Genomic DNA, 21,091 nt, shown 5'->3' on the forward strand with positions numbered 1-21,091 from the left:
CCATCTATAAGGGATATCTTTTTCCTTAAGAACTGCTAACAGGGGTTTTAGGGCTTTGCGCAAAAACAAGGTACGCCTGGATAAGTCTGATAGAAGTAAAATTGGTTGGCCTTCATACTGGAGAGGTCCCTTTTTCCTAGAGGCCATCATGATGGATTCCTTGGTTCTGAAGTAATGCACCCTACAAATGACGTCTCTAGGGCGTAAATCAGAGGTGGGTTTGGGACCAAGAGATCTATGGATCCTATCAAATTCAATGGTACTATCTTCACAATCACCCAGAATGTCTAGAAATATTTTTTAGACTGTGCGATCTAAGTCCTGAGGACTAACGGACTCTGGGAGGCCCCGTATGCGAATATTGTTACGCCTGTTGCGATTTTCCAGATCCTCAAGGCCAGAAGACATTTCCTCCATTCTTATAGTATGGTCCATTAAAATTTCTCTATGTGCCTGAAGTTCCTGTGAGATGTCATCCTGCGTCTTTTCTACATCCTCTATCCGTGATGTAAACTCCTTCTGTAGGTTATGTATCTCCTTTTTGTACGAGTTCTCAAGCCTGCATGCAAAGCCTTCCAGGTCCATTTTTGTTGGTAGAGCTTTAATGTATTTGCTTAGATCAGCTATATTCATATCTTCAGGCAAGTCTTTGTCTCCCTTATTGATATCTGCTGATTTTTTGGGAGAAACATGTGGAGCCTGTGACTCTCCCGAAGAAGAGTTGCTTTTATGTGGGGCTTGCGACATTGTTGATCTCGTGCTCCTTGTTTGGGTCGGCTGATTTAGAAACCGTTTCATATCCTCCGGAAGAGGTTCCTTATGCAGGCTTGTGGGGTTTTCAGAGATCTTTTTGTTTTTGCCCATAGATGTCTGCTGCTATCAATTATATCCCAGATAAATGTTTAGGGGAGCATGGGGGTGCAGCCATCACCACATTAGCCGTGGCCCCCCATCAGCAAGCCCCCTCCGAGATGCGTGCGTAAGTCTATAGTGCAACTGTTTTTAACTCTGGGCAGCCAAAGGGTTACTGTGTAATTCCACTATGAGTCTCAGGGGGGGAGCAGGTGCCACAGGGGCTATGTAAATGTGTGTCGTTTTACAGGGTGTTAGCGTTGCTTTAAGCCTCCTCCAGCGTGACCCAGAAGCTGGTGGGTATGGGGCAGTAGCAGGGACGCAGTGCCGCGCCACGAAGGAGAGGTGGGCACAGACCGCCAGCGGCGCACACACACAGGCACTCCAGCCCCTTGCAGGGGCAACAAGATGGCGCCGGGAGTGGCGGGAAATCCCCAGAATCTCCACCGCCGGCAGATTCTCACCCCCACAGACACCAATCCACCGGAGCGGCCGAGGGACAGAGCGCCGCAGCTGGCAATTCACTCAGCACCCTCTCCAGTAAGCGTAACCTCTCTTCTGACCGGCCGCACCAACAAGGGGCAGCAGCCGGGGCTCAGTGGTGTGCAGGTCCGCACCACTCAGAGGAATCCGGGGCGCACCGGAGCGCAGAGGCGCCGGCCAGCGGCTGTCAGCTCAGCAGGGAGCGAGCGAAGAGTCAGGGAGAAGGTAGAGTAGCCGGGGAAGGGGGGTGGAGTGTACCTTCCCGGCGTCCCAGCAGCTTGCGTGCTCCCGGCCTGTGTAGCTTCCAAGATGGCGGCGTCTATGCCGCTTCCCCGTCCCTCCAAGGGGAAACGCTGGGCTTGTGCTGGGGCAGAGAGTTCTCCCTGCCCTCCGGGTAGTCTAAGGGCGATCGCAGCCCTCCCTTGCCGGTCAGAGGAGTCTTTGGGCTCGATGGGGCCAAAAAATCCCTGTGGAAAGCAGTCTCAGAGCAGGAGCTCTTGCGATGTGCGACTGCTCTCTTGCACCTTCAGGCCACGCCCCCGCTGTATTGATTGTGGTTTTATTGTCTTCTGTAGAATTCGAAAAGGGGAAAAGTCACAGCAAATCCACAGCAGCAAAACACTGTTAATTTAATGCAGTACAAATTAATAGTTTGCGGATATCGATCTTGCAGCACTAATTATCTTGCGCTGTGGATTTTCTGTACAGCCTGTGGGTCAGATTGTGGCAAATATTATCCACAATACAACATTGTAACGCAAAAGTCACTTACAGCGGACAATGTGTCGCACATATGATGCATATAACCTTAAGGCCGGAGTCACACTTAATGTATGAAAAATCGGTCCGATTTTCTCGGCCGAGAGTCGCACGAGTGTTCTCCGTATGGTCATCCGTGTGTAATGCGTTTGCAGTGCGGTGATTAGATTTCCTCACATGTACGCATGCGTATGGCTTTACATTTCTCACTGCTTTTCCCCAATGAATTTAATGACTCAGTGGGCTGAAATGAGGAAAATGTGTGTGTATTTGTCGCAAGTCAGACTGATGGTCCGTGTGGTGTCCAATTTTTTCCCCGCTCCCATAGACTTGCATTGGCGGTACTCGGGCGATATACGCATACAATTGCAGCATGCTGCGATTTTGCTCGCACGCTGAATATGCCCGAGAAAAAAACAGTGATGGGATCTGCCCCATAGATTAACAGTGGTTAGAATGCTATGTCATGTCTTCTCGCATAGCACTCGTCCATATTCTACGCTACTGTGACCCAGGCCTAAGGCAAAGTAGAGCATGTTCTCATGAAGTTGTGTGCATCAACTCCAATCATCCAATGCAATGACTGCAATTAAATGGTAATATCGGGGACATTCTAATATTGTCATCTCGGAGGTACTTCCTTCTCAACCATATTGGTTAAAAAAAAAAACTTTGATTGTAACAGAACAATTCTGTTGGGTGTACTTAAGCCATTTATACGTTATCAAGATTTGTTCCTCTTCATATACTTTTGCATTAAGTATAATGACTTAAAATACAATTGATTTTTGCTTTATATCGTATGCACTGCTCATGGCCAGGGTGACCTTTTCTCAGCTTTGTGTCCTCTATTCCTTATTTGTAACACTTCCTTCTCTGTAAATCAGTAATATGGACCGACAAAGATATTTTATCCTAATAAATAATCTCTAGATCTACCCGAGGTTAATTCTGTAAAGGGATTTTCATAGCCTTGAACAAAAGTCTTCAGTCATTTTGTGGTTGTAGACTGCCAACTTGTAACAGCGGGTGTTGCGATTTCCGAGTGTGAGTTGGCGTTCACCTGACCACATGTGTAGGCAATTTGCTTATGCTCGGTCACTTGCCAACAAGACTTATTTGGCTTGTCTCAATAGAAGTGAATTGAGACAAGCTAGATGAGACTAGTCAGCATGTCACACAATCGGCCAAGCACACAACGGTAATTGTGACGGCGTGAGCCCCGCATGGTATTACGATTTTGCAGTGTGCAGTCATAGTGACTGTTGACCTTTACCGCGAGCATGGACGACACCTTGATGTAAATGTATGATATGTATTACTGCAATACACATTTCATTGATCATCATTTTTTTTTTTTTAAGCTGTTTATACGTCGAATATTCATTCGCACTCTCCATTGAAAATTGCCTTGAAGCTTTGTATCTAGTTGCTTCCATTTCTTCGTGTCTTACACTCTGCCATATAAACACGTCAAAGGTTCACTGGGACTGGATCTTCTGTATGTTTTATGTGACCGAAGCACTTTAATTTTTAAGAATTTTTTTTTTTCGTGTAATTTTTCACATGACCCTTTCTTTTGATTTGCAGCAGTGAACATCAGCAGATTTGCAGAAAGCTATTGTGTCCAAACCTATGCCGAGTATGTTGCAAAGAAAGATAGACAAGGCCTAACAAAAAGGAAAAGAACAGCAGATGGATGGATGGATTTTGAGAGGAAAAGGCAAAAAACGCAATTCACGTATGTTCCCCAGAACTCAAGATATCATTATTCATGCAGGTGAACTTTCTAGTTCTTAGTTTAAGCACATTTTTTTAATATGAGCACTCAACAAAGAAAAGAAAAAGCTGAAGAACCATACAAACGTGTTACGGCAAACGCTCCCCCACCAGATGTTGGGGCGCGAGACTATACATGATGTTTTTCACCACGCAATGAAATACCGAAGAGGGTTCTTCTCCAAATTTGAGGGGTTTTAGCCTCACAATTTTACAGAAAAATAAAAAATTGGCTTTATTTTTTAGTGATCTTCCAATTAATGTGTTGATCGTCTGCATATACTTTGACATGTCTTCCGTGTCACTACATCTGCAGAAGGTGCATCAATTAACACTTATGGTAATGCTAAATAATACAGAGGGTCAATTAACTAGCCAGGAATCGTTCCATGTTCACTTGCATCCTCATTTACAAGGATGTGAAGTTTAATGATGAAATACCCATTTGTGACCAAAAAGGTAGAATTTTTCCTTTACTACCCCACCCGCCGAGTTAACTAGCTTGCTGTTCCTAAAGGAGGTTCTCTTTAACTTGTACATAGGGCTACCATACGTGCATGTAAATGCCAACAATTTTGGACTTTTTTTTGCAACATGTCTTTAAATACCTCCCAAAACTTTCGGTAAGATAGTGCTCGGATTAAGCCGATAAAAGGTAAAAATTAATACAGTAGGACAAGCCAAGTGTTTTGGACGTTTAGAGAAACCATTAATCATTTTGCTCTTCCTTCCTTAATCTATCCCTCGAAGTACTTACAGGCCATACTGGGAATAACATTCATCCTATGTAACAGAACATTATATCTTTAAATAAAACATCTGGTGGGCAGATGTACAACAGTAAAGATAAATTTGCATTAAGTGGATAACTAAGGGAAAAGAGAATATGGAGTCCTAAATCTGACTCCATACTGTTCTGATCAATGCTGCACTTGCACAATAGCTGAAAGTTTAGTTTGGTTAAAGGGATTGGTTAGTTTTTCGAAATACGCATTTAAGGCTAGCACATCTTAAGTTTGTAAAAAAAAAAAAAAGGTCTCTCCTTCAAAAACCCGGCTCGTCTGTGGTCTGTGCATTACCCGAGTTGTCCATGGACTAAAATGTGAACTGTTGCGTTCCATTTTTCCTGAGATGGCGCTTTGGAGCAATTCCCTTCCTAATTGATTCCTCAAGATTACTGCAGTTTGTAGCTTACAGTATGGGGTTTATGAAAAGTGGCTCCATGCCAGTGTTGTGGTTTCTCTAAGGCCGGGATCACACATGCGAAAAATAAGTCCGAGTCTCGCATGGTAATCCCCGGCCCTGTCGCCTGCAGTCCGGAGCGGAGCGTGCGGCCGCATAGCAATACATGGAGCCGCACGCTCCGCTCCTGAGTGTCGGGTGCAGGGCCGGGGATTACCATGCGAGACTCGGACGTATTTCTCGCATGTGTGTGATCCCGGCCTAACAGACATGCATTTAGAATATATCTTGTCTGCTGGTAGATCTCAAAAAAGAAAAATTTTACAATTCACCACCAGACTTTCTCTTCTTTTATATCCACTATTAGTACCCCCTTTATTAACCAGAGCTGAGAGATGCTGTAACAGTTTTTCTTTTTTGGAATGTTCCCATGTATCCCTTGATAATTTTAATTCCCGTCATATCGTGTATCATGTCATGCATGTGTATTATGGAGACCTCTAAAATTCTCCTTCCTCTCTACACACTCCCAGAATAGTTTAGAGATGAGTCCTGAAGAGTCTGGCCAGTCCACTTTTAATGATGTCCGGCACAGGGTTGCTGACTTTTATTTTTTTTTTTTTTTTTCATTTTATCAGGACAGCTTTTCAAAAAAATCATGGACAACCAACTTTTCTTTACGGACTCAAGCCATAATAAACCAATAAAATCCTAAGTCATACATGCATACAGAGCATAATTCTGATGTGCTCTGTGTTCACGGTGAACTGTGAAAGAATAATTACACTCATAATAATCTGTATGAGTTTCTCCAGCTTAAAAAAAAAAAACAAAAACGGATGCAACAATTTTATTTTCCAGTTCACCACCTGACAGCACACTGGAGGACGTCCTTCTTATCCTTGATGGGACAGGAACACGAGAAGTTAAAAGGACCCTCCCCCTACCACCCTTCAGTGTTTTTCCTGTCCCATCAGGGATAGGAACGGACGAGAGGATCTGCCGTTCTGTGCGGGGGGATGTGGATCGGGGGGGCTCTGCCTCACCCTTCCCTCCATGAGACACCTGCTGGCTGACACCCGCCCGAGGGTCCCTCAGCTTACCAGTGTAGCGCTGCTCCTGGGTTGGGGATCGCTTCTCCCTGGCGGGGGCTCTCTACCTCTCCGTCTGTCCCCTGGTGTGCGCGACCCAGCGGCGGCCTCTGCTGGCGTCGGCGTCTCCATGCGGCCGCTGGGGGAACCAGTTCATCGCCGCACCTTCCTCTCTTTCCGGCCGCACGTCACTTCCGGTTTGCGGCTGAGGGGGATGGACGGCGTCTCTGCTACAGGATGTGCAGAGGAAAGAGCGGTGGAGAACGCTGGAGCGTTGTTTTGAAGTGAGGAACAGAATAAAAGGTATGGTGCAGGGGCAGTAGCGATCTCTAGAGCATCATGGAGGACGCAGCTAGAGCAGAGGGGCAGGAATCAGCAGCTCTAGTAAGTGGAGTAGCCCTGGGTAAAAAAAAAAGAGAACGCTAGTGTTTGATATATATATATATATATATATATATATATATATATATATATATATATATATATATATATATATATATATATATATAATATTTATTTCTTCATAGGCAGCCTCCCTATCTGAGAAATCGGCAAAGAAACCCAGTAGGAATAAGAAGTGTCCTATCTGTGCAGTTAAGCTAAAGGATTCCTGGCAGAAACCCCTATGTGAAGCGTGCACCTGCAAAGTCATAGGAGAGGAACAGGCGTCTCTTATGTCTAATATGAGAGCCATGATAAGGGAGGAAGTGCAGGCTTCAGTCTCAAGTCTGGTACTCCCTCAAGTCTCACCTTCACCTTCACCCTCGGAGAGGCCGAGGAAAAGACCGAGGGTCGAGTACTCTTCCATAGACTCATCATCCTGTGGGTCGGAGGTAGAAGAGGAAGATGAGAGTAGAGTTCCCCCGGAGAAAGGGAGAAGATATTTATTCTCTGCCACAGACACAGGAGAACTGTTAGAGGCAGTGCGGCATACCATGCAGATTGAGGAGCCGCAGCCATCTTGCTCCGTTCAAGATGAAATGTTTGGGGGCTTGCGCTCACAGACATCTAAAGTCTTCCCTGTAAACTCCCATATCAGATCTATGATTCTGGAGGAATGGGAGGAAGCCGAAAAAAGACTGACTATCCCTAAGGACTTCAGACTTCGCTTACCGTTCAATCCAGAGGAAGTTAAGGAGTGGGTCGATGTACCAAAGATTGATATACCCTTGGCTAAGGTCTCCAAAAGGACGGCGATTCCGTTTGAAGACTCATACAATTTGAAAGAGCCCATGGACAGGAAGACAGATGGCCTTTTAAAAATGGCCTGGGAAAGTTCCTCGGCGATTATTGGAGCTAATATTGCAGCGACATCAGTAGCCCGCTCCATGAACCTTTGGCTAGATGATCTTAAAGATCAATTGATAGCCAAAACTCCCAGAGACACTATTCTAAAATCCCTACCTTTGCTAAAACTAGCAACTACCTTCTTGGCAGACGCATCTGCTGAATCAGTCAGATTCGCGGCGAGAGGGCAATCTCTTTCTAATGCAGCCCGTAGAGCTATTTGGCTTAAGAGCTGGTCAGGGGACATGCACTCTAAAAACAAGTTGTGTTCTATACCCTTTTCCGGGGGCAAGGTCTTCGGACCGGTCCTCGACGATATTCTAGAAATAGCCGCAGATGTCAAGAAGGGTTTTCCGGAAGAAAAGCCTAAAAAATTCCAGCCCTTTCGGAGACCCCGCTATAATCAAAAATCCGATTATAGGGGTAAGGGAAAGCAGGGTAGGTGGAGCTACCAGAAAGGAGGGGATAACAGGTCTAAAAATAAAGAAGCGAGCTACTCGGGACCGGGGTCTAGCTACCGCAGGAAATGACGCCATCAGAGTAGGGGGCCGTCTGACAGGATTCCTGGGAGGATGGAGGGAGATCACAAAAAGTCCATGGGTTCTACAAATAGTATCCCAGGGGTACAAAATAGAGTTTACATCCCTTCCTCCCGAAAGATTCCTGGTATCCAGCTCTCATTTAAAACGGTCATTCCCAATGTGGTCAGACATTCAAGACCTGTTAAAAATGGCGGCTATCGTTCCGGTACCCCTTCAGGAAGAGGGCAGGGGTCACTACTCCAATCTCTTCTCAATAAAACCATCAGGAGAATCGAGAACGATTATAAATTTGAAACATCTGAACAATTGGGTCCTTTACAAAAGGTTCAAGATGGAGTCGATTCGGTCTACCATCCCTCTATTGGGGAAAGATATGGTGATGTGCACACTGGACTTAAAGAGTGCATATTACCATGTACCCATTTATCAAAATCATCAGAGGTTCCTGCGGTTCGCGGTAAACTTGGAAGGAAAGATCTTCCATTTCCAATTCCGATGTCTCCCCTTCGGCCTGGCTTCCGCTCCCAGGGTTTTTACAAAACTTATGGTGGAAGTGGTCGCTTTCCTGAGGAATCAGGATATAATGGTGGTTCCCTACTTAGACGACTTCTTAATAGCAGCAGACTCAGAAGTCCAGCTCAGGGTCAATTGTCAGTCTCTCATCTCAACATTGCAGAATCTGGGATGGATTATAAATTGGGATCTAATCCCAAAACCCAGAATAAAATTCTTGGGAGTCATGCTCGATTCACAACCCTGGAACCACGGGTTTCTGTATGCATTCCCTCCTCTAGCAGTGATCCCGAGGGCACTCAGAAAGATCTGCGAGGACGGGGCCAAAGTCATATTCATAGCTCCTCACTGGCCGAAACGGAGTTGGTTTCCATTGCTAAGGAAACTGTCAGTGGAAGAACCCCTCCTGTTACCAGAAAGAGAGGATCTTCTTCTGCAAGGTCCAGTTCTACACCAGAATCCGGGAGCACTTCAGCTGGCGGCCTGGATCCTGAACGGAAGGTCTTAAGAGCAAAAGGGCTTTCGGAAGATGTCATTTCTACCCTTCAAGCCAGCCGGAAGCCAGTGACATCGGCTATCTATACCAAAATATGGAAGCGATTCTGTGGGTTTTGCGGAGAGACGACAGTTGACACTGACCATCCAAACATCCCCAAAATTCTTGACTTTCTGCAGTCAGGGTGTCAAAAAGGTCTTAGACCAAGTACATTAAGGGTCCAGATAGCGGCCCTGAGTGTATTCTTTGAATCTTCCCTGTCTGCCCATCCCTGGATTAGTAGATTCTCTAGAGCAGTCCAGAGATTAAAACCATTGATTAGAAAGTCAGTCCCGCCGTGGGATCTGAACTTGGTTCTAAATTTCCTATGTGAACAGGCGTGGGATATATCAGGGGATATAGGAATTGATAAACTCTCCCTTAAAACTGCATTTTTAGATGCGATCACGTCGGCAAAAAGATTGGGGGAACTACAGGCTCTGTCGGTGCAGAATCCATACTTGCAGATATTCGAGGATAAACTAGTATTCAGACTCGATCCGGCGTTTCTCCCTAAAGTTGTGTCAGATTCCAATATGAATCAAGAGATTGTTTTACCATCATTTTGCCAGTTACCTAAAAATCAGAAGGAGAGTTTTTACCACAACTTAGACGTAAGAGACTCGGTTCTCAGGTACCTCGATTTATCCAGACCCTGGAGACGGGACAACAATTTGTTCGTCCAGTTCAGGGGTCCAAATAAAGGTAGAAAAGCGTCTAAAGCGACTATCGCATGGTGGATAAAATCCACAATCAGTTTAGCTTATAAAGCTAGAGGACAAGATTCCCCGGTTAACATTAAAGCCCATTCATCTAGGGCCATGGCCACGTCATGGGCGGAAAAAGGGGGGGCGACGGCAGATCAGATCTGCAGAGCTGCGTCATGGTCTAGCCTTAGTACCTTCTCTAAACACTATAAGTTAGATGTAGTGTCACCACAGTTGGCTTTCGGTAGAAAGGTACTGCAAGCGGTGGTCCCTCCCTAAATACCATTCTCCTTTGGTATTTCTCCAGTGTGCTGTCAGGTGGTGAACTGGAAAACAGTAATTAGACCTACTGGTAATTGTATTTCCAGGAATCCATCCTGACAGCACTATTAGTTCCCTCCCTAATGTATGATCTTTATACTCATGTGATGTAACATTTGTATGATTGATTATTTTGTTGGAATAAACCTGTGTTTTTGCATCCATCCAGATGTGTTACTTTGGAAAAGCACTGAAGGGTGGTAGGGGGAGGGTCTTTTTAACCTCTCGTGTTCCTGTCCCATCAAGGATAAGAAGGACGTCCTCCAGTGTGCTGTCAGGATGGATTCCTGGAAATACAATTACCAGTAGGTCTAATTACTGTTTTTTTTTTTTTTTAATTTTATTTATTTATTTTTTTAAACTGGGGCTAACCAAGTGTCTTTGGCGTTGTCAAAAAATGTGTTTGAGTCCCCGGGGATGCATGTCTCATGGCTGTTTGATAGCTTCAACACATGTAGGGACTATCTAACAAACAGGCAATCCCTATGTGTTGCAACTGTCGAACAGCCGCGGGGACTCAAACACATTATTGGAGCACGCCGAAGACACTCGGTTAGCCCCCAAGCATGCTCTGATAACACCTGATCCGAGCACATTCACTCATCACTAGTTATAATGTGTCCGAGCCTGCTCATACTTGTCAGAACCATATGTGGAGACATTGACTCAAAGAAGTTTCTAGATGAGTAAAAAAATTTTTTTTTTTTTTTTGTTTTCCTCTCTTAAATCAATTGTATTATAAACATTCATGTTGGGACAACCTCTTTAAGAAACTTGTCTTTAGTGTGAAATATCTGTTGTATAATAGAACTAGAAGAATTAATCTGATCATACTTAATATGGTTGTCCACTACTGGACAATGGGCCGAGGCAGGTCAGGAGAGAAAAAATCTGATACGCTCCTCCTCCACTGGCTCCACTCTTCCCCTCTGTCTCCACTTTTCAGTTTTTATCTCTGCACTTTCCCAGTCTTGAGTAAACGTTTTAATTGAATAGATTGATCAATTCCATCGTGGAAGAACCCGCCTCTCTCAATATGGAAGATTCAGAAGGCCAGGGATTAGAAGATGCTCCCAGCCCTGCATCTTCAGAGCCAGCAAATAGTAGCAAGCAGAACACTGACACCGACCAAGCAGGTAAGATACTGTTCCTATAAAAAGTTTTCATAGAAATTTCCCTGCATTATAAATGTTTGTTTACTTTTTTTTTTACTCTGTACCAGTAGTGTGTTTAACCTCTTCACAACATGACGTAGAATAATGTCAAATGTCCTGTCCCTGCCATTGATGGCAGGCTCGCACCCTGTTCTTGCATTTTTCCTGGCAAATAATGACTGATTAAATCAGCTGTCATGTGCATTTAAGGCCGGTTTCACATTAGCGTTGCGGAGGGCTGCGGACTTTCTCCATGAAGACCCGCCCTCGGCCGCACCTCCGCCGCTAGCTCCACCTACTTATGCATGCGGCCAGCGTACCTATCTTTAACATTATGTACGCAGGTCGTGCCGCTGTATGCGGATGCTTCCGCATGCATCATTTTGACGATGCGGCGACCAGCGTAGAACGCAGCTTGTAGCAATTTTTTTTTCTCCGCATCGTCAAAACGACACATGCGGAAGCATCCGCATTCAGTGGCACGACCTGCATACCAAATGTTAAAGATAGGTACGCAGGCCGCATGCCGGCCGCATGCAGAAGTAGGCGGAGCTAGCGGCCGAGGGCGGGGCTTCACGGAGGAAGTCCGCAGCTCCTCAAAACGCTAGTGTGAAACTAGCCCAAAAGGTGTGGGTGGAGCGATGCTCTGCCTGCGCTGTTAACCTTTTAGATTCCACTGTCAATCTCTGACTGTCATTACGATCCTTCCGTGAATGCCGGCCCATAGCTGGCGTTCATAGATCATGATTTCTACCATGTATAGCACAAGGGATCAGATCCGCAGATTCAAGTTCCCTAAGGGAACGATTAAATACAGTGAAAAGTAAAAAAAAAAAAAATTCAAATCAACCCTCTTGCACCATTGAAAATTAAAAATAAAAAAATACTTTTGATATTGCTGCCTTTAGAAAAGTAAATCCCATCTATCAAAATCTAAGATAAATTAATCTGGTTCAGCGGCGTAACGAAAATGAAATTCAAAACAGCAGAATTTGTGTTTTTTGTTGTTTTTTTTTTTGGGGGGGGGGAGGGTCTCCGCATCGTTGCAATAAAATGCCATAATAGATAAAAACATTATCTGTACCCCAAATTGGTATCAATAAAAATGCTCAATTTGCAAAAACAAAAGCCCTTGTACATGCCCACATCCTGAAAAATTAGAATGCTTCAGAAAATGTCAACAAAAGCAAAAAAAAAAAAACTGTACAAATTTCCTTTCCAGTACATTGTGGTAGAACAAATGGTGTCAATCAAAAGTTCAATCGTCCCACCAAAAAAACTAGCCCTCATACGGCCATATTGATGGGGAAAAAAAATAAAAATGATGGCTTTTGGAAAAAGGAGAAAAAAAAACTGGAAATCATCCAGGGGTGATGGGGTTATGTAGTCTTCTGTGACTTTTGTGTGTCATTGGCCAAATTTTTCCTGCTGCGGTCACTATAGGGCGTCACTTTGTAGCTCCCTCGTGACGACAGTGGGGACTACAGATCATCCACCATTACTGTCTTTGAAAGAAGCCGAGCGATCCTACTACTACAACAGTTCTGTAGAATTAAAGAATATGTAGAATGGAAAAAATTGTAGTTGAATATATTTTAAGCTGATTTTTCCTACCTATAGACTGGGGGTGGTTTTTTTTTTTTTGGTTATTTACTTTCCTTTTTTTTGCTTTTGAACCATGTATATTACACCTAATTAACGTATTCAATTCCATTTCTTTCTCTCTCTCAATTTGCCAGAATGCAGTAACAGTGTCTCCTGTGAAGAATTTGAGCTGGTGCACGCTTGGTAGACGCAATGGCCACTCTTCTGTGATCCAAGCTTTGAAAGCCATATATTTTACTTCTGCTTTGGACATGATTTGGATGCGTATGCAGGTCATACTGAATTACCATCCAGTGACCACAGCCCTTACTCCCCCCTTTGTTTTTTTTTTTGTACAACTGCAAAGCACAACTATGTTGGCCTAAAAATGAAATGTGACCATAAAATTACTATTTGCCCATGTCATGCACACACTTTTCATCAAACCTCTTCATAAGGAAAAAAAGCTCCGCTGGCAGTTTTATAACGAAAAGTAAATTTACAAGATTTAATTCTTCATTGATGGAACTTTGTAATAGTAATGTATACTGTGGCCTTTGCTATGCAATCTCCAAAGGGACCTTTCATCTGAAGTTTTATAGCAAGTATTTCAGATATTCTATTGCATAATATTTATTATTAGTGATGAGCGAATGTGCTGGGATAAGGTGTTATCGGACCATTCTCGTGTTCTAATGGTGTCTTTGGCGTGCACAAAAAGTACCTTCGAGTCCCCGCGGCTGCATGTCTTGTGGATGTTCTATAGCCGCAACACATAGAGGAAGTGCCTATTTGGTAATCCCTGCATGTGCTGTGCCTCCGCAAGACTGCAGCCGCAGGGACTCAAACATATTTTTCGAGCATGCCGAAGTCACTCGATTATCACCGGAGCATGCTCCGATAACACCTAATCCCGGCACATTCGCTCACCACTATCTATTATACATTATATTCTCCTCATACATGTTTTTATTGTGATGTGTTTGTGTGATGTGAATGTATGTTTTTTTTCCTATCGTACCTGTACTCTTAAGTGAGCGTTTTTGTCACCAAATATCACAAGGGTTGTGCACATGGACTGTATTTTCCATCTTTTTAATGTGTATTTATTAAAATCACCTAAGTATTGTATATGTACAACACATAACTTATGCCATGTGATAATCCTCACGGTTAGTTTTTTTTTTTAAATATACTTTAAGAAAAAAAAATCTGATTATAAAAACTGGAGATCTGTGCTTAACATATTTTCTAATTTTTACTGTAAGCATATTGTGCAGAGGGTCCACAGCAACCAGTTTGTCACAAAGTGAAAAATTACTTCTGAAGGACAAATTGACATTTTTTACAAGAATAATCAGATTTTTTTTATGTTGTAGGAATTAATGTAGGTGTATGTTATGACCTCTACACATGCTTTTTTTTTTTCTTACCGTTTTCTCTACATTTTGGGAAAAAAAAAACTTCCTGGACAGGATGTGACTTTTCTTTTTCGTATTCTGTGTTTTTAATATTATATATTTAGTTTACACTTAATTTGTTTAAGAGAACACGTGAGGTACAAAACTGTTGAGGAAAAATGTGTGTGTGGTAATTCAATTCACCCTAGTATTTGCTTTGTATAATTTTTGTAAAAAAAATAAATAAATGAAAATAAAGTAAAAAGAGAAAAAAACATTTTGGGGAAAAAAAATATAGTAAAAACATGCAAATGGAACCAGCTGTATAGATCTGCAATAGTCTATTTATTTCAGAACTATTTAAATTTTTTGTATCCTGGAAATAAAAATGCCTAGTTTTATTTCCGTAATGTCAAATTAAAAACTTCCTTTGTAGAAACTATTTTGGTGTCTCCTTGATTTATTTAATTTGATTTCTTAAACTCATACAGTTTATGGCATGCCATGTTTCTTTATTTTTTTTAAAGATGAATATTTATCACTGCTTGGTCTAGTTATATTTTACAACCTTATTAAGTATTGTTGTGGCTTTTATGATAGTTTTTGGACTAGAAATTGAGCCATAACTTTCTAAATCCTGTTCCAGATCTCCAAATTCCTTTAAAAAAAAAAAACAGACTTTCTCCTACGAAAACTCAACACAACGTGCTACGTGTGCACATAGCCTCTCAAGGAAATACTCTATAGCACGAGGGAAAGTTTAGCTTCTTGTGAATACCCAACTTTTTGGATTGTCCTACACTTTTGTATATTGTAGGATATGATGAAGCTTTTTGGCAGGGTACTACATTAATATCATTATGCCTTCAGCTCATTCTCAAGCCAATGCGGCCTGATGGACGAACTCTCTAGGAAGATCGATCTTGTCTAAATAAGGTCCACCAGGTTCTTCTTTGCCGTTGTCTTGATAGTATCATTCCATTGGGTTGCTGGTCTTCCTCTTCACCTTGTTCCTTCTATTCTTCTGACCATGATGTCCTTCAGTGATTGCTCTCTTCATACGATGTATCCAATGTAAACAAGTCGTAGCTTGATGGTCAATTTTTCAAGTGACATGTCTGGTTTGATTTGTTCCAAAACAACTCAAAACACACTGGACCAAAGCAATACATGTATATTATCTAATCCTATTACATGAGATGACAATGGTGGTGGTGACACATGTGCATGGAAAATAATGGCAGAATATTCGGGTTACTGCAGTAGAACCAAGAAGGGAAATTCGAATAATGGTTAAATGGTTAGGATTAAGAAGTGCCAAGATAAATTCAATAAAACACCTTTTATTGAGACAAATGGTGGAAAGGTGAACCTGTTACATAAGTAATGTGCCTGCACATACATACAGCATATCTATTTATATAATTACCTTAAATTGTCTGTCCTCCACTTCCGTCTGGACATCCTCGAATCCCACAATCCACCACGCCGCACCGGAAGTACGCCGACTGCCATATTGGAATACCCAAGTGATGGGTATTCCAATATGGCACCCACTGGTGGTACCAGACCCTTGTGCAGTACCACCAGCGGGTCAACGCCGGACCTTCCGGGTCGGTGGGGGGATCGGCAGCTGTCCATCATACTCACCTGCTCCCGGTGCGTCTCTGCATGTCCCTGCTTCTCCGTGCTGGCGGCTTCTTCCTGTGTTCAGCGGTACGATGTGACCGCTGAACATAGGAAGAAGCTGTTGGCTCCCGGAGAACATCTGTCAGTGAGAAGCTGCCAGGGACTGTGCCGGGAGCAGGTAAGTATAACCGGGAAGAGTGAGCATTCCGATATTCACCTGTCCCCGGTTCCACCGCAGCGCGCCGCTCCGTCTTCTGTGTGCTCTGGCTGTGACATTCAGGTCAGAGGGTGCAATGACGTGTTTAGTGTGCGCGCCGCCCTCTGCCTGAACAGTCACTGCAGAGGATGCGGAAGACAGAGCGGCGCCCGTCGGTGGACGGGGGGGGGCCTTCCCAGGACAAGAGGTGAGTATGTCATTTTTTTTTTTATCGCAGCAGCAGCATATGGGTCACATGTTTCTATGGAGCATTTTATGGGGCTATAATCAACCATTATGCAGCATTATATGGGGCACATTTTCTATGGAAACAGGAACACATGGGCTACTTGCACAGTGAACAAGTCTGTAAGAACATGTTCACACACCACCAAGAAACCTGAAGACACAAAAGAGAATGGTAAAACCAAAAACACTCAGTTTGAAAAAATGTTTGCAGTAATCCGCAAGTGCTAGTAAAAGATGTAAATAACAGGGTATTTGGTTGATACGTTTTTTGCAAAAAATGTATACTAAGCTGCTCTACCAATCTTCACGGTATACCCATATCAGAGCAGTCCTAACTAATGTATGCAATCCCTATCTGATGTATTTAAAAACCAAGTAGCCCATGTGTTCTTGCATACATTAGTTAGGACTGCTAACTAGCGGATTACTGCAAACATTTTTTCAAACTGAGTGTTTTTGGTTTTACCATTCTCTTTTGTGTCTTCAGGTTTCTTGGTGGTGTGTGAACATGTTCTTACAGACTTGTTCACTGTGCAAGTAGCCCATGTGTTCCTGTTTCCATGATTGTTCTCTTGTGTCTACAAGACTGGGGAGTTCCACCACTCCTCTTGGGCTAGCTGCACAAAAGCTGTTCTGTCCTGTATGCACACATGGATTTTTCCTCTCTGAACCCTGTTCACACAGGTAATATACAGATGATCAGGTTTTTAAATACATCAGATAGGGATTGCATACATTAGTTAGGACTGCTCTGATATGGGTATACCGTGAAGATTGGTAGAGCAGCTTAGTATACATTTTTTGCAAAAAAACGTATCAACCAAATACCCTGTTATTTACATCTTTTACTAGCACTTGCGGATTACTGCAAACATTTTTTCAAACTGAGTGTTTTTGGTTTTACCATTCTCTTTTGTGTCTTCAGGCACATTTTCTATGCAGCATCTTATGGGGCCATAATCAACCTTTATGCAGCATTATATGGGGCACATTTTCTATGCAGCATCTTATGGGGCCATTATCAACCATTATGCAGCATTATTTGGGGCACATTTTCTATGCAGCATTATATGGGGCCATAATCAACCTTTATGCAGCATTATATGGGGCCATAATCAACCTTTATGCAGTATTATATGGGGCTTGGGGACGAGAGAATCTGTGCTGCAAAGCCTGCCCCCATCGGGACGTCACCACCCTCCCGATGCGATTGCATTGGGCCTCCATCTAGCATAAAATAAAGCTTGTATGTAGCCCTGGATATGTAAGCAGAAGCTGACTTGGGTATGGATAGTTTGTCTATTTGACAATAATAAAAAACAAACTTAATTTTTTGTTAGCATTGATGAAAGTGACCCACCATGCTCTAGCCAACAGCTGGTAGTACTGCACCAACCAATGTATCTGCATGCACACTGTTGTCCACCAGACTTCATTCACATTTTCTTTCCATCCCGGAATCAAGTAGCCTACAAATGCTCCGTGAAAACACATCTGTTTAAACAAACATGAAATCTGACAATTTAGTTTTAAGTTTATTGTATTTCATTGCATGGCATATCCATGCTAATTTTTTTTAATTTTTTTTAGTGCGTTCGGTAAAAAGCCACCAGACGGCATTGCGTGATGTCTAGTTGTCTTGACTCATTGACATTATTGATTGACTCACATGAAACCAGTCTGAGGTTTAGGGTGCCACATGTACATTCCCCTTGACCACTTGGAAAAGGCTATCAGTTATTAAGGCAACAATCATCCTTCCTGGATGCAGGATTAGTTGTGGAGGGGTTGGCTGCTTTTCAAGCTAATGGGTGAATTATGAACCAGATAAACAGTGATTCACTAGGATTTTTTTTTTTTAACTCCTTTTCCGCTATTTAAGATGACCATTGAAATGAGTTGGTTTTCTAGTTTCTTTTAATGGATGTGCAAAAAGAACAATCCTAGCACACTACTATTGCAAAGTAAAAAGTTTCTAATCGATTGCTAATGACTAAATTAGAAAATGATATACGAGCATGATTTTTTTTATTTGTATTTAAATCTTTTCACAAAACAATTATAGGGTGGCTCACAATGAACCCTTTTCTTTTGAGTGGTTTCTATGGTTTCTAAGTCGATATTTATGCACTGAGCCCCCATATTGCAGTAAAAGTGTCTTGTTGATTCTGTGCAAAGAAATCTTTTCTAAATAAAACTTTAAAGAGAATCTGTCAGTGGTCCTAGTCTCCCTCTAAGCCGCCACCATGTCTATATTGCAGTCTTCCTGCTTTCTAACAAGCCCCTTTCCTGCTGAAAAATTAACTTTGAACCCTGTATTCATGCTAGGACATTGATTTCTCCAGACTTATCCTCCCCTTCATCATGTTGGTTCCCCTGTGAAATGATTTGTAAGAGCGACTGATGGATGAAATCTGCATTGCTGCCTCCCTAGCATGCGCAGTGTGCTGCTGAAGCCAAGGAAGGTCCACCTGACTTCATTGCACATGCCCAGGAAGGCAGAATGGTCGCGCACATTCATGAGATTAGTGAAGAGTTGGCTGTGACGATGCTATTACAAATCATGTCATTTGCCCCGGGGACATGCTTACGTGATGAGAGGGAGGGTTAAGGTACCGTCACACTTTAGCGACGCTGCAGCGATACCGACAACGATCCGGATCGCTGCAGCGTCGCTGTTTGGTCTGTTTAGTCTGGAAAGTCAACTGTTTAGCTGATGAACTTCTGGACCATACCATTCTAGAAAAAGAAGTAGGCATCATTTGGTGGTAAAAAACAGGCTTCTCATCTTGATGTTTCTCTGTGACCGGTGTCCAAAGATCTGGTTGTAATAAGTGATGAGCGAACGTGATCGTGTGCTGACAGTGTCTTTGGCGTGCTCCAATGATATGTTCAAGTCCCATGGCTGTTTGACAGCTACAACACATGCAGGGATCCCCTAACAAACAGGCTATCCCAATGTGTTGCGGCTGTCGAACAGCCACGAGACATGCAGGCGTGGGGACTTGAACATATTATTCGAGCGTGCCGAAGACACCTATAACACCTTATCCCAGCACGTTCGCTCAACACTAGTGGTGATCTGTAATTCAAGCCAGTACTGCTAACTAGGACATTGCGTTCAGTATATTGCTCCACCGAACAATATTGTCTACTTCAACCGGCTATGAATATATAAACACATCATTTTTAAAGAAAGCGCTTATTGTCTAATTCCCAAAAGAGCAATGTATTTTTAAAGCATATAGAAAACCCGAGACGTGCTTGGGTTTTTTTTTTTTATTTCAGATTGGGGTGATTAATTATAGTCAATGACATCATGAAAGAGGCAGGAAGTGCTGACCTTATCAACTCTACTGCAATGCAACTTTGTGGTATCTGCTCTGATGACATCATAAAGGAACCTTTTTTATCAGCATGAAGGCCTGTCAGACGGTTCTTCATTTCCCTTAGTCATCTTGACTGAAGTCATTAATTCTTGGCTTACTGACTGAATATGCTATTTCATGCTGGTATACATTAGTTTTCATGTGGTTTGCTTCAATTACCACACTTGAATTCAAAGCAAGACCCACCAACAAAAATGCTTAATTGAGACAGAGTGCACAGGATGTATCTGCTTTTATGTTAAAATTAGACGTGTACATGCCCTCCGACGGCTGCCCTGATAAATTAGGAAATAATTATGGATATGCCAGTCTGTCATTAACTTTTTTTTATGGCTTGTGCCAATAAAGTTTCACCATTTTCAAAGTTACAAATTTTCTTTTCATATAGCCATGGTCCATGGTCTCTGGGGCTGCAAAGGGCCTATATCATGTTCTTGTACAGGGGCCCTTTTCTGTCTTTGTCAGTCAGTGGATCCACATATCCAAATAAAAGTGATGGTAGTGCCGAGCAAATTTTTATTTTTCGCTTTATGTTATTTGGAGTTCACAAATTAAAACTACATTGAAACAGTACTGAGTACTACCAGTACTAAAACTAATTTTGAAATTCCACATCATTCACTCAGTACAGCTATAAACCAACCATACTGAGTAGCTGCTGGCCAAAGTGTTGGAGGACCCGACATATCTGGATTATGTAATGCACACTGTTTCCTGTGGGGGTGCTGCAGAGAATTGAATCACTTGTTGCTGGGTTCTTTTGCTGAATATAGGTAATCCAGAGTCTCTAAGGGAGTAGCTAATTTTGTAAACTTGTGTGCTCTTCTGATTTTGCCAATGCTTTAGGAAATGGCATAACTTTTGGAATAAAGGCACTGTGTATAGCACCTCCATTCTATGAAGGGAAACCTTCGTGCTATTCTGTAACTGTTGTACCTTGTCCTCTTGTATTGTCAGAACGCAGGTCTTGTATATGCAATCCTCTAAAATAGGGAAAGTTATATTAAAGGGTTATTTTTTTTAAATTAAAAAACAAGGTTTCAAGCAATGATATCCATAATTGCCACTGCAAAATAGCAAAGTGGTTTGTGTACAGGCAGGGGCATACATTCAGATGGGTGGGTGACTGCAAATTTGGTATAGGCCTCAGCAGGAGGACTTGTTTGTTTGCCTTTCCCCTTTGTCTTTAAAATAGGGAAACAGACACTCTAAAGTGGGTCACCTTCTCCAAGGGTCCCATAACATCCTCCCGGCTCCCTCTATAGTATCTATGCTTTTTGGTACCCATTAAAAAGTTAACTTGCCATATGTCATCTTTTCTAGTCCTCAAGGAAAAGCTAACTTAATGATATTACTAGAAAATGTACAATATATAATCACATTAACTGGATCACTAGACAAGATCTCTATATAAGACATTACTTTGATGTCTAGGGGAA

At 42.6% G+C, this 21,091-nt stretch overlaps 1 protein-coding gene across 2 annotated transcripts in view; it reads left to right on the top strand.

The window, feature by feature from the left end:
* PARN (poly(A)-specific ribonuclease) overlaps positions 1 to 14,631 on the top strand; it is a 128,015-nt gene extending 113,384 nt beyond the window's left edge. The window contains exons 22-24 of one of the 2 annotated variants that reach the window (XM_069734072.1): positions 3,685 to 3,874; positions 11,048 to 11,187; positions 12,945 to 14,631. In XM_069734072.1, the coding sequence (XP_069590173.1) occupies positions 3,685 to 3,874; positions 11,048 to 11,187; positions 12,945 to 12,997 (383 nt within the window). In that variant the 3' untranslated portion in view covers positions 12,998 to 14,631. The remainder of the gene's footprint in view (positions 1 to 3,684; positions 3,875 to 11,047; positions 11,188 to 12,944) is intronic. The other variant, XM_069734073.1, reaches the window with a different exon arrangement.
* Positions 14,632 to 21,091: the final 6,460 nt, after the last annotated feature.

The sequence above is a fragment of the Ranitomeya imitator genome, chromosome 7 (assembly GCF_032444005.1).
Source record: "Ranitomeya imitator isolate aRanImi1 chromosome 7, aRanImi1.pri, whole genome shotgun sequence".
Taxonomy (NCBI): domain Eukaryota; kingdom Metazoa; phylum Chordata; class Amphibia; order Anura; family Dendrobatidae; genus Ranitomeya; species Ranitomeya imitator.